Here is a 14,193-nt window from a genome sequence, read left to right as displayed (position 1 = left end):
CCCCCAGCCCTAAACATAGCCAAGGTGACCTGTCATGTTGCTTCTTGCATTGTGATTAATAAATTAAAGTTGCAAGTACACAATGTTTTAAAAAGAATCATCCGATTTCAAAGAGCTTTTTAAAAATCTTGCGGTGACTTTTAGAATACATGGCTGAATTTAAGTTTCACATGGAGAGCTTACAATGTTTACAACTGTGCAGTGCGTTTACCTCCTGACACACAGCATGTGTCCGTGTGATTGGTTTGCTGTTTGTCCGTCAGATACACAAGTCGGTGCATCCACTGCTGTCATTATGTTACCCACTGGCAATCATGTGAAACTCACGAATCCCTGTATGTGTTTCGATTGTTACCGTTGAACAGAATTAAAGCACTCTGAAATTGGATGATTCTTGTTTATACTTTTTTGTACTGTATAATTTTCCAAGGTTTTAATGAAAATTCAGTCGACTTGAAGACTCAAACTCACAACAGAGCAACACAACACAAAGTATTCATTGTCATTCATACTCATATTGTATTCCATTTGTCTTTTTATGTATTTGCTCTGTGTTTATGTGAACTTTTGTCTACTTTGTGTATTGTCTTGTATTCTTGCATTTGTGTATGCATTTTCTCCTTTCAGGTAGCTTTGACCTGTTGAGCGCATCCAATGGTACATCCAAAGAAGACTTCTCAGAGTTTGATAGCCTGCGCTCTTCCTCCTCTGTCCCCACTGGTACTCACCCTGTCTTTGTCTCTCTAATGACATGGAGTCTGTGTTGTTGTTGTTTTGTTTTTTGTTTTTGTCAGTGTCCGTCTGTGCAGATGCGTTGCTTCTGCATGGCAGAGACACACACATGTCTTGTGTTTATATGTCAGTATCACCAGACTGGAGCAAAGGCAGCATTATAACCACTAAAATTAGGTTTTTAAGCTGATTTGGCAGTAATTGTATCAAATTGTGGCCGGGAAACAGCTCTTTGCTCCAGTCTGGTTCCATTTCACTGTGGTGTAATCTGGGGCAGCTTTTGAAGGTACATTGTTAAATAAATTATCAGACTCAGTTTAGGGAAACCCTCTCAGATATGACCTGATTCTTGTTAAATCTCGATTTGGGAATTTGCATCTAAATTTAAACTAATCCTATTCACAGCTCCATTCAGGTCTGTGTCTGATAAGGTTCCAGTGAACAGTTTGGACGGTGTTATTCTCTAGTCTGAGTGTGGGAGGATGATGACTTTTGCTCTAGCTCAACACTAACGCAGCACTAATGCAGTCCAAGAGGTGGTGAGGAAAAGGATAAAGTGAAGCGACCTTCTACGGAGCGGATTTGAGCTCCAGCTGAAATCTACAAGATTTATGGGGCATTGTAGGCCTATCTCATCTTACCATGGCTGTTTCTAAGATCTGCTACACTTCATTTCTTATTTTGTGGCAGCAGTTTTCATCTTTGACATTTCCGTTTGTGTGTGTTTGTGTGTGTGCATGCGCGTGCTGTTGCTAGTAAGCTGGGTTTATGAGTGCATCAGTGAATATCTCTACTGCTATCTGACTGCTGCCACAACAAACAGCCAGGCTGTCTGCCTCTGATGTCTTCTCATAATAGCGTCTTCTGATCATTTTATGGCATCAACTCAGTTTCGTTTTACTCTCAGTCTGAATCTGGTTTGCTCATGTGCTGATAAACATGTCCGCTAGTAGGTCGGCGACTCTGAGAAATCCAAATGGACAGCAAGTTTAGAGAACAAAACAAAATAGAATACCACAGTAAATCAATTCTTTTTGTTCAAATACTACTCTTCGGTATCGTAGATGCCCTCAATTATTTGCCGTGCCCGACTGGAGTAGGCATTAAATCCATAATGCTTTGCCCAATTCTGAAAGCAGCTCGTTCAGCTGTAAAATACGACTACCTCTACTTTTGTTCTTCAGGTGATATGGGCATTGCATCTTCTGTCCCCTCCCAACTCAGCCTGGCCAGCAGTAGCAGCCTGGACATATTTGATCCCCTTCCCACCTCAGCATCTACTTCCATCATCACAAACCCAACTAGAAAGACTCCTGAGTCCTTCCTGGGTCCCAATGCTGCCCTGGTCAATTTAGACTCTCTGGTGACCAAACCGGCCCAGCCTGCGCCAGTTGTCAACCCATTCTTGGCTTCAACAGGTGGGAGAGCAAAGAGAATGTGAAATCTAATATTTTATATATTTATTATTTATTTATTTTCTAACAATCTTAGTGGGATGGGTGAAGAATGTGTTAGCTTTGAAGTATTTTAGCGAGTACTTTATATAATGTTCAACTGACATAGCCCAACTAAACACAACGTACTGTTGTACTAATGTGTTTTCTTCCTTTGTTTGTTATCCCCTCACTTTATTTAGGTGGCTCTGCTCCAACCCCGGCCAACCCCTTCCAAGTGAGCCAGCCAGCTCCCCCCACCCTCAACCAGATGCGCGTCAGCCCGATGCCCTCTGGCTTTGGCAGCATGGCAGAGCCCATAGGCCTTTCCTCCATGCCTCCTCAGCCCGTCCCCATGGTCCCTCTGACAGGTATGGCCCCCATGGGCCACTCGATGCCTGGAGTGGGTGCTGTGGGAGGCATGGGGATGAGCGCAGGGATTCCATCCTCCATGTCCATGCCCCAGCCCCTGATGAGCATGCCCCCCCAGGCTGGGACTCAAAACACCGGAACCACCAACCCGTTCCTTTTGTGAGAGGATGACAGGGAGAGGGACATCATGGAGTAACCCTTCCTTTTACTCTTCAACTTTAGCCCCTCAAGAAGCTTCAAAACGAACAAGGAGACGTCTTATCTCAATTATCCATTTATAACCAACTCCAAGCCAGAGTCCCAGCAGGACCCTCTCCTACCTTACCACACTCCCTAACTCCTTTCTTCTCTCTTTCTTTCTCTCCTACAAGCTGCCTAGTCCTGTGTTCCATGCTGATCTAATGATAATGTTGATGACCACAAAGAGTTTGCATCAGTCCACAGACTTTTAAGAGTAGCGTCAGTGTTTACAGTTTTTCCACTGAGGCAGGACTTGGCCACAGTCTCTCCTCCTTGTCCTTTTCTCAATCATTTCTCCCTTACTTCTTCCCTTTAGGACCGCTCCTCTCCTCTTCTGTAGTGGAGTGACAGGAGAGTCTGACTGTTCTAATGCCAGGATCTTATCTCTTCACTAGAGCTAATCTTTTATAAGCCCTGTCAGCTGGTGTGTGTGTGTGTGAGAGAGTGCACATCTCAGTACTTTTACACTGTGTATTTTCCAGCGAGTCAACTTCCACTCACTGGAGTAAAGATGAGAGATGGTTAGATGTGTTTATACAGTGTGTGTGTGTGTGTGCGTGTGTGTGTGTGTGTGTTTGTGTGTGTGTGCGTGTGTTACAAAGCAGGAATTTTGCACAATTGTTTGCTTTTTTTCTTCTTCTTTTATTTCTTTTTTTTTTTTTTCTGCGACTGTTGGGCTCACCGCTACACCTTAGCTTAGGGAGGACGTCCAGCCGCTTAAAACAGCCGAGTCGACACACACACACAAACACAAAAACACAGTGCCTCGGCTCATGGTCACAACTCTCATCTGGTCACTTCCTCTGATCTCTGAACTTTCTTCAGACCCTCCAGATGAACTTTGACCTCAGTGGTTCACAGGAATAACAATGAAAGCTTCTCAGAGGAGATGTTTTGTTTGTTTGTTTTTAAATATCTGTGTTTTTGCTCACATGCAAGTGTACTGATACTAACTACTACATGTTGAGCCCCCCCAAAATGTTTGTAGTGAAAAAGACATGAACTGTGGTGGCATCATTATTTTTTGGTTTTTTTGCTATATAAATAGGATGCAGTGAGGCATCATGGGACAGTTTTTTTTGTTTTTTTAAATTTAAGTTTGTTTCAAGGCTCAAAGGGATATGTGTGGAAGGAGGGTTGTGTTTGTGTATGTATGTCTGTGTGTATATGTGCGCGTTTGCAGGAGAAATGCATTTAGTTTCCAAGTGTACTTTCATGAACAAGTTTTCCCATTTCTCAGTCTGATAAGTGGAAACTGATTTGGAATTAGTTTCTGAAGTGGAACTCAAACAAGGGGCAACTTAGGCATCAACAACCTTAAGTGTGTGTGTGTGTGTGTGTGTGTGTGTGTGTGCGCGTGCCCGCATGTTTGCAGCAGATATCAGTGATTGTTGCTTTAACAAAAAAAATATATTTTAAAGCATATGACAGACACTTGGCATTGTGGGAAGAGTTTACCTCTGACTGGATTTGCTGGCGTTAATCTATCTACAGGATTACATTACCTAGTGGGAACACACGCACTCACTCACACACACATTTTCAAAGGGGGTTGTTCCAGGATCAGTCTATTGATAGCACAGGGAATCCCACAGCAAAGAACAGCGAGTCATGTTACGTAAACGTGCAGTTGTTTTCTTGTGTTGGTTACTTTATTTTGTTTTTGTTTGTGTTAGGTGTAAATCCATAGCCAAGCTTATCAGAGTTTTGGAGCTGTGTACCTAGCTAAGCCATGTGTCATCTTTATTTTATTTTTTTTCCTGTTACTCTAGTTTGTGTCACCCTATGGGTAGGCTATGTAATTCTCTTCTCTTAGAAGCACAACTGTTACCAAAGTCATAGCGACTGTGATTTCGGAGGATGCCGTACTCTGATTACTTTGAACAGTAGAGTCACCGCTTACTGACATTTCCCCCCTTCTCTTTCTGTTTATTGACGCTCTCGAGATCAGAGACTCCATTGTTAAAATGTTTTATATTTCAGAGCTGTTTTACATTTTGTTCAGAGTTTTGTGTAAGAAAGTGTTACTGTTGGCTGAACATCAGCACATTTACTGACAGCGAGCCGAGTGTCTTGTCTTTCGTCATTTTGGTTGTGAAAGGTGGGTTGATGACATTCAGCTATGGATGAATTGCACCTGGTGTACAGACCCTTTTTTGTGTAAGTCAGAATAGTTTCTTCAGATCTTTCTCAATAACTGCCAATGTGACTGTGGAAAGCTTGTTTTTCCTTCCTTGTTAATTTTTCTTTTGATATGGATTGGCGCCCCCTCGTGGTCTGCTCTGGTATGATAGCTACTCTGCAGGACCGTGGAGACATCCACTTAAAGCAGACCTTCATTTCTCTCAGGCAAAAACAAAAGGAGGGGCAGCTCCGACCGTACGTGTGCGTATGCTTTTCACGAGGGTGGCGGTGGTGATTGCTTTTTACGTTTGGGGGTCCTGAATGAATGAATGGATGCAACCCCTGCAGACCAGCAAGCATTTTTACATTTTTTTAATCTCAACTAAATATATGCAAAAATAAAAGAAGGAAAAAGTGAACGAGATAAAAACAGACTTAACGCTTGATGTGTTTTGCAGGATAAAATTTGCTAACTAAGTCTTGTTCATGGAAACACTACTATGATATTCTAGCTCAAGATGTGTCACCTTCTCACCGGCCTTGTCTTTCACTGCGGGCCTGACCTTAAACTTCACTCTCAGCAATTGCAGGAAAGTTTATAGAAGTGTCGAAAAGAGAACAAAGGCTTCGAGCCGTCGCGCTCAAATAGTCTGAGAACGCTGCAGCCGGAAAACGTTTTTTCTTGAATCCCTGGCAGCGTTGTTCACAGTCGTGACTATGGTGCAGTGAAAATGTGGCCTGTGTGTAGCGAGCTCCTCTGTGTTACATTATGTATTCACTATGCTTTTATCAAGAGGACTAACTGACCTTACAGGCTGTCTGTCTTTGTATGCATAAACAGCCTCCTTTATTCTTTTCTTTTCGTGTCTATTTACCTTTCTCATAGTACTGGGAGCAGGCTGCTTTTTCTTTCCTTTTTTTTATTTTTTATTTTTTATTGGATACGTGCTCAACCTGTTGGCATTATAACTGTATAATATAATTTATCATTTGTACTATTGTAACATACTGTTCTTCTGTATACCTTATTATTCTGTGTAATGGGTTTTTGTAGGAAAAGTCATTGTGGTATTTTAACGACATCTAAACAAATGAACGCAGCAGGCTCCGCACCCCTGTCAGATGAGGACAACTGTAGCTGCAACTGGTTCAAAATAAACTGTGTATCACTTCAGCTCTGTCCGCTCTGTCTCTCCTTGCATGTTGTTTTTAGGGCTGGGGATGTTTTGCCAACAGACTACAGCGATCTGTGCTCAACATGTGTAGTTTATTTGTGTTAGAAAAGTAAAAAAAAAACATACAGTAACAGTGAAAAAATTCAAAAATGGTACAAAATGTATAACTGAAAGCACATTAGTATAATTCCATCTCTACACAATATTTCCAGATGCGCACATTATTGCTGGTGTCTCATTTGAACACGGGATTGTCACGGTGAGGGGAAAAAAATGTCGCCTTAATGAGGAGACGTGTCATTTGGCCCAAATTTCCTTCAGTCTGTTAGTGTTACCACATGTTTTATGGTTGTTCCTCTGTTGATCAGCCAGATGTGGCGGAGGGCTTGTTTGCCGGGCCTGATGGTCCCGTGTCATAGTCCATCTTCTTCATGTCTTTAGTCATTATGAGAAAGGAGACTGACACAAAGCCTTGTGAATGAACTCTAGTCACTGCAACATTAAATATAAGACACAGAGTTTTTGTTTTAGTCCAGAGCCTGGAAAACACGCTGCAGAGTAATGAGTAACTTGTGTGATTTGATCTGTTGTGAATCTAAAGGCTCAGTCACTAGAATAAGAACTGCGATAGGAGAAACAACTATTTCAACAGCAACAAGAAGTTAATAGAACTAGACTGGACTCCTTTCGGGTTCCCTGATGTGACTTTAGCCCAGCATGCTAGTTTTGGGACAGTAAAGAAATACAGACAAGAGCCACACACCTTCTCTGCCCTCACCCTGGGCCACCACTTTAGGATCTGTGTATTCAGGCCGTCGTCCTGTCAACCACCTGAACAGAGGAGAGGAAAAAAATTTGTGAACCTTTCTGTGTACGACAAACTGGCTTAAGAATATGCATTTAGCTTGAGATAAACTCAGTTTTCTCAGTCTACTCTGGAAGGCTTTTTAAGGCAAGTTAACCTTAACTTGATACTTTGATACAAGTGGCTAAAACAAGTGGAAGAAAAGCCCTTAAAGTGTGCTGCTGCTGTTTTATTTCAGTTACACTGTCAGGACAACAAATGACATAACTTTGGCATGCCACCAAAGTTATGCGACCTTAGGTTGTCAGGAGATAACGTGGGAATACCTTTGTTTGTGTTTTTCCGCATACTGATCACAGAAGCAGGAAAAACAATGTTAATTATTCTCACCATACAGGTAATAAGAGCCTATCTTTAGCTCAGGTGTTGCGCAATTTGTACTGCTCTGAGATCATAAGCCACCCGAGCTGCTGGCAGAGAGATGAGAAGACCGCACACATCTCACCCTGTGAACTTCTGAAGTCTCCATGTGGGCTCAGGAACAAACATGGGAATGGTTTTCGTATGCCTGAAGAATAAAAATAAGGTTATTTTCTGTTTCACGCTCTTCCTGCTGAAAGAAGCAGGTGGTGTCTACATGCTGACATGGCTCAAAGGTGAGCACGAGTCATTTGAAAATGGTACTTGTGTAGGGCAACCCACCCCCCAAAAAAACCTAATAAGTAAATGAAAGCAGTACTGACTGTCCTGGTGTGAAGGGGATGTGTGTTGCTCCGTAGCCTCTGACCACATCGTTGCCAAAAACATCAGGACCATAAACACTCACCACAAGCTGAGGCCCTGGAAAATGAACCCATTAATTAATACATAAATTCTCAGTCTAGATATTACTTCTATTTCTATTTTCAGAGCAGATCATCTGCCTCAATCTCACCTATCTAACATTTTCCTCTGTGGTCTTCCTCTTTTCCTCCTGCCTAACAGCTCCATATTCACCATCCTTTGTCCAACATTTCCACTTTCCCTCCCTCCATGCCAAACTCTGTCTCCAAACTGCTCAACCTGAGTGGTCCCTCTAATATTTTAATTTCCAGTCCCGTACATCCTGATCACTCCCAGACTCCAAACCATACATCATAACAGATCACACCACCATCCTTTAAATCTTCCCTTTCACTCATGCTGCTATCCTTCTTTCACAAATCGCCCCTGACACTTGTCTCCACCCAGCCTGCACTCTCTTTTTCACCTCTCTTGTGCACTTTGGACGGTTGACTCTCACATACTTGGTTGGCTGTCTGTCAGTTCTACAATTCATCTCTTGTCACTCTATCATATACTTTCTCTTGATCTGCAAAGACAGTGCAACTAATTTGTCCTTCTCCTTCTAAAGGATCTAATATTTTTGTCAACAGAGGGCAACTGTTTGCAATTAACCACGTGTTTTTGAGTGTGTTTGTGTAATGCTCACATCCAGATGGATTTGTGCTCTTAAATGTTGTTGCCAGTGGGAAGTTCCATATCAACCTGTGCGAAGCTTGGCTGCTTTTACTAGCAATTTGCGTGATGCCTTCCTCCAACCCCTATAGGACGAAAACAAACAAACACACGAAATTTCAGTAGGGGCTGGACTTTAACCATTTGTTATTTAGTAAAGACTTCATGACCCCTTTTCAGGCTAATTGTTCCTGTACTATATATAAAACTGTAATTTTATATTGAATCTCGAGATGCAGAAAAGGACTTGACAGCTACTCACCGTGGTGGGAGCCCAGTCGTGGCCGTAGACAAAACAATATTTGCAGTACAAGTTGTCATACTCTGGAAACTGAAATACAACAAAGATAATATCAGCTTTACACCTATACACAAGGGTAAACGAACTGAGAAATGAGACGAATCCATGGCACAAGTTACCTCAAAGGGTGCTAATGCTAGCTGAACAATCAGCTGCTAGGCTAGGTTAAAACACAGAAAGCCCACTCACGTTCGCTCCCTCAATATGTCCGTTCACCGTAAGAAGAAACACGGATGGGTTGCTTGCAGCCATTACGGCTTTAGTTAGTAAACCAGAAGCTGAATGCGTTTCTCTTTCATGAAAGATTCAATCCGCTGCAGAAGAATCCTGCTGCTGATCATTCCGTTGCTAGGGCGACGCTTTTCCTCCTCTCTACGGAAACCTGCTACATCCAAACTGAACGGTCGCGTAAACGCGATGAGGAAATGTTAACACTGTCCACAAGATGAAGCCACTGTACCAAACACGGAGTAACAGGAGAGCATCCTGTAGCTTTATATAAACAGTGAACACTATCAGGCTGAGGAGACGGTAATGCGCGTGGTCACATAGTGTACTAAGTGGGGCCGCGAGTCACAACATATGATCAAGAAGCAGAGGAAGTGTGGAATGGAGGAGCACAGCATTACCACATTACTGTTCAGTGGCTTCGATTTATGGCTAGGATTTATTACCATGTCCATTCTTGGGAACAGAAGATGGCAGAACTTAATATGTTGGTTGTCAGCCATTGTTTAAAAACCAGTGAGGAAGAGGAGAAGCCTTCCAGCACATAGGGAAAGTAGAGGATAGTGGGAGCAGTTGTAATACACTTCTGCATAAACTCTCAGGGACAAAACTGATTTTGATGTAAAAACTTTCTGGATCTGCACTATTTTTCTTCTTCTACTGTTTAAAATTTACATGACAGTGAATTTGAACTTGCATCAATTTAAGCTTACAAACTTACTTGTTTTTAATTTACATCAGTTTTAAAGATAATTTTGAACAATCATGTAGGCGCTACTAGATAGAATATAAGATTGTAACGCTGATGTCGGGGTTAATGTCAACATTTAGGACTGCAGGCGCCTTGCTTCTCTGTGTTGATGACTGACTTTACTGTTAAAGATGACATATTGCAATAAGTCTACATTTAAAATGACTACCTAAAATAAAAAATACATCTTTTTGTTTAAAATAGTGCTTACATGTTGACAGAAGGTGTCAGTTTGAAGGTATAATAGCAAATCTTGCATTATTCTCTTAAAATCTCTTATGTCATATGGTAATATCTTTAAAAAAATCAGTCAGTATCTGTTGTCTATATTGATGTAAGTTACCTTAAAAACAGTTTTAAATTGTAACTTATACTCAGTTCATAGGATTATATTATAGTTACCTCTAGAATAGTTAGGCTTTCTGGGAAAATGCCTTCAATCCACAGACTAACCTAAACATACCTCCAAGAGCTAAACCTTTCTATGTACGTTTTTAGATTTGAGATATAGTGTTATTTGCTTCATTTTTACAGTCTTGCCATCATAAGTGAAAATGTACAAATTGTACTAGTAGTGCACATATGTAGTGCTTAATAAATGTATTAGACTATATGTCATAAAAAGAAGAAAACACAAATCGTTTAGAAATCTGTCAAAAACTTGTTTCTAAAATAAAAATTGCATTATTATTTATTAGGTAATTAACAGACTGGATTCATATTTTTCCACCGGACTTCTCTGAGGTGTCAGAATTGATGAATAAATCAAGCATAAGATTCAAGCACTGAACCGATTTTTCTGTTCAGAAATGCAAGTAAATAACTGTAATTTGGTGCTTTAATTAAAAAAGATTAACATGATTTATTTTTTTTTCAGCTTTTTTATAGAACAGTTCATTTGAAAGCTCATGGATACAAGAATAATTATATTTTAACTTTAAAAATGTCATTTTGATTAAAGAGCTTGCACAGACTGGTGGATTAACCATCGCAGAAACAGAAGAAATTATTTTGGCAATTCAGGACAGCATAAAACTTACACTGGGTGGTGTTCTAGTAATTTATGAAGTACTGTATATGTTCCTTTTCTTAAAAATGACTAGTGTGCTTGAAGTAGTCTTTGAATTATGAGGGAAAATGTAAAAAGTTACAATTACCCCCAGTCTCCCCTGATGCTTTCTCTCTAAGGATATTCGAAAGGGTGCATTTTCACAAATATTATGATATTTTCCTAAATCTAACCACATAGTTTAATTGCCTCAACAGCACCAGAAAAGTGAAAATTATATAGAAATATTAAACTACATGGCAGAAAGCTTTTCTGGGAGAAAACCCTGAGAGCAAACCACGTACGATCAAATTACACCGAGGACCTGGTTGTTGCATGGCTGGGAGCTTTAAATGAAACCCAACGAGTCCCATTTCCAAATGTCAGGTCTGCCCTTCCATTAATCAAAGTGCATGACAACGACAAGCATACACTGTATAAACAGCATGTATGTGATGAACACATTGGTAACCCTAAGTGCACGAACATCATGTTCTTTGTCAAGCGAATGGCACTCTTGTTTCTGCAAACAAAGATGGAAATGTGCAATTGTGGTTTGCCTCGCATTCAAATGCATTATATGGCAAACACACATAAACAGAGTGCAGTGTTTCCACTATGTTCAACTGCGTAATGTTCAAATATGAAACAAATATAAGAGGGAAGTAGTATTTAGTTAAATTAAGTGGAAATGTGCTCAGCACTTTACCAAATTAACATTAAATTGTACAACATTATGGTAACAGCTGGGTTTGTAATGCAGTTCCACTGAGTTTATTCAGATGCTACTACTTTTAATTGGAAAACATCATCCACTATATTTTCCTCTGTTTGCAACATGCTGCCACATTTTCAGTCAGGAGGATGTGCATTCATGTTCACGTTAAGAAGGTACAACGTTTTGCTTAAGACATAATACAAATCTGCTCCTTTAAAGATCTTAAAATGAGATACATACACCCTCAGATGAACTAAAAACAGGACAGAAACCAGCATGTTACCGCTTATTTAACAAATATTCCATATGAATCAAGTAGTTAAGTAGCAGCCAATCAAATGCACTTGATTAACTCATCATCAGCAAGTGTGATGTGATGACTTGTGCTTGTTTTGCACCACAGGACCTGGGCACTTTGCATTCATTTTGTCCACCATGAAAAAAATGTTTTCTCGGGTTAAATGTGAAGACCATCTGTCTGACGGCTAAAGCTTGGCCCAAATTGGGTCATGAAACAAGACAATGATCCCAAACACAGCACCAAATCTAGTGCAGAATGGCTGCAAAGGAAAGGAATCAAGGAGCTGCAATGGTCCAGTCAAAGTCCAGGCCTCAAACTGATTGAAATGCTATGTTGGGACTTTCAGAGAGCTGTGCATTAGTGAATACCCGCAAACCTCAATGAACGAATGTAAGGAAGATTACCGATTACTACAAGCTACTAAATCAATCAACAAAAATCATCAAAGATGTTGTTTGGGCTAGACAACACACCTGACATCTGCCCTTAATATGGTCGGGTTAGCTGAGTTGTGGCGGTCAAATCTGGGCCATACAGTCATTGCTATCTGTGGTAACCTACAATGATTGATGGGAACTGCAACTTTTAGGGGTTAAGAGAAACCAAAAGAGCAAAAGGCACATTAACAGAATATTCATATTCACCTGAACAAAATCCAGAACGTGACAAGATCACTGGATCGTCTCAGTTGCAGAAAGAACAAAGCCTCCAAACACGTTTGGTGAGTCACTTCAAGAATATACCTGATGGATAGAAGTTTGTAAAGGTTAAGTTAAGATACAATATTACTGTCTAGCTGAAGTCCCATCTCAATGTGGAGCTAATTGCTGTAAAAACATAACTGGTAATATAGGGCAGCTGGGCTAAATATGTATGAAACTGTTTCACGATGAACCGCACTGTAACTGCGCATTTCTTTTTAACTAACAGCTGAAACTGCATCAAACAAAGCCTCCCAGGTGCAGCTGCACCTTATAGTCTGGGCTTGCCCACCAACCCTTACCAAATTAGAACATGGCAAGTGTTTTAAGGGGACTAAGTCTGCAGTGTGAAAATATTTTGCGATCATGCAAAAAGAAAACTGCTGCAAAAGGGAGTAACGCTTCGAATCCACCAGAGACTACTTTGTAGCAAATCTAAGGTAAGTCTGATTTATAGTTTTTCTCCTGCTCTGTTGTTTCTCTGTAGCCTCGATGCACTCTTTGCACTCTTTCCACATTACAATATGTCCTGTGGTTTAGCCACTCAACCGGTTTTGTTCATCAAAAATCCAGCAGTTCTCAAACTGCTTTTGAAAATGTTCAAAAGGAAGAAACACTGTAGTCCATCCCATAGATGGAAACGCATACAGAAGATCAACCGATTGCGTGTTTGAGAATGGAAAACTAGGCATTCAGCAGCGAAACCCTGTAATATTAGTGGTCCTATGTCCTCATCCACGGTGACACAGACAGTGGTAAAAGACAGGCTGCTCATTTGCCCACTTCAAAATAATACTCAAGACCTCACTGCAGCCATTCCTTTTTACATTTCAAAGGACTGGATGCCATTTCAAATTGTCCAAAGGTCTGGCTTTGTGAAGGTGATGAAGGTTGCCATGCCTCCCTACAAAGTGCCATCACAAACATTATTTTTCAAGACTGAAATCCCAACCTGTACAAGCAGATTAAAGCTGCTGCTACATAAAATAAAACTTCAGTTCAAGGTACATGCTTTGCAGCAAGTGCGGGGCTGATCTACCACAAAATCAAACTTTTCAGTCTCTGTTACCTCAGAACAAGCTGGCATCAACCCTGGAAACACTGTTTCCACAATATTAGATTAGTTTTGTTTCTCTGGGTTTTTTCAGTATGCTAGAAAAATACCTGAGCTGCATAACAACAGAGAACGCCAAAATATGTCTGAGGCTTTCAAGGTGTCTTTAGATCTGTGACTTGTGGCGTTTTGGCCGTTACTTGAACCTTGCTTTTAGCTGAAAATACTTGATGCTTCCAGTTATTTAGTCAACGGCTTCTTCTAGCTGGAAAAAGGAGCATAGAATGCAAAACAAAATACAGATAGAGTGACCCAGTAGGGATCCACACATAAGCAGCTGTACATATTTGATGCCTAAAGGTTTTCTTCTGCGCTTTCTTAACTTATAAATATGACAAATGGCAGTTGCTTAGGGTTGAAAAAAGAAGGAAAAAAAAGCTATTGAGTGATTGTTGGGGGAAGTTGGTATGTTTGAACTATTTGATCCAATAATTTTATAAGAACTACAAGACAAAGATTTTTTTAACTCATTTTACTCAAAGTTCGGTATTTAACATGTTGATTTATGCAAAGTGGATACAAAGTTGCCTTTTAATTGCAAGTTAATTTTTCTATATTTCAAATTTTTACCTCTTACAAGGTAATGTGTTGATACTCTTTGTTCCTATTATGCATTTATTATAATCATTATTTTTATTATTTTAATAAAAGTC

At 40.4% G+C, this 14,193-nt stretch overlaps 2 protein-coding genes across 2 annotated transcripts in view; one reads left to right on the top strand and one right to left on the bottom strand.

The window, feature by feature from the left end:
* epn2 (epsin 2) overlaps window positions 1-4,205 on the top strand; it is a 24,893-nt gene extending 20,688 nt beyond the window's left edge. Inside the window, exons 8-10 of the mRNA XM_013913432.1 lie at window positions 628-720; window positions 1,701-2,150; window positions 2,369-4,205. Coding sequence (XP_013768886.1) covers window positions 628-720; window positions 1,701-2,150; window positions 2,369-2,700 — 875 coding nt within the window. The 3' untranslated portion in view covers window positions 2,701-4,205. The remainder of the gene's footprint in view (window positions 1-627; window positions 721-1,700; window positions 2,151-2,368) is intronic.
* Window positions 4,206-6,155: 1,950 nt separating this feature from the next.
* Window positions 6,156-9,127, bottom strand: b9d1 (B9 protein domain 1). Its single transcript, XM_005743518.1, has 7 exons — window positions 8,869-9,127; window positions 8,641-8,709; window positions 8,353-8,464; window positions 7,625-7,721; window positions 7,387-7,449; window positions 6,840-6,907; window positions 6,156-6,568 (listed from the first exon to the last, which is right to left on the bottom strand). Exons 1-7 carry the CDS (start codon window positions 8,929-8,931, stop codon window positions 6,441-6,443), a joined length of 600 nt encoding a protein of 199 aa, XP_005743575.1. The 5' UTR covers window positions 8,932-9,127; the 3' UTR covers window positions 6,156-6,440.
* Between the last annotated feature and the right edge of the window lie 5,066 nt (window positions 9,128-14,193).

The sequence above is a fragment of the Pundamilia nyererei genome, unplaced genomic scaffold (assembly GCF_000239375.1).
Source record: "Pundamilia nyererei isolate P.nyererei 1_Seehausen unplaced genomic scaffold, PunNye1.0 scaffold00132, whole genome shotgun sequence".
Lineage (NCBI taxonomy): Eukaryota > Metazoa > Chordata > Actinopteri > Cichliformes > Cichlidae > Pundamilia > Pundamilia nyererei.
This window is presented reverse-complemented; position numbering and strand designations above follow the sequence as displayed.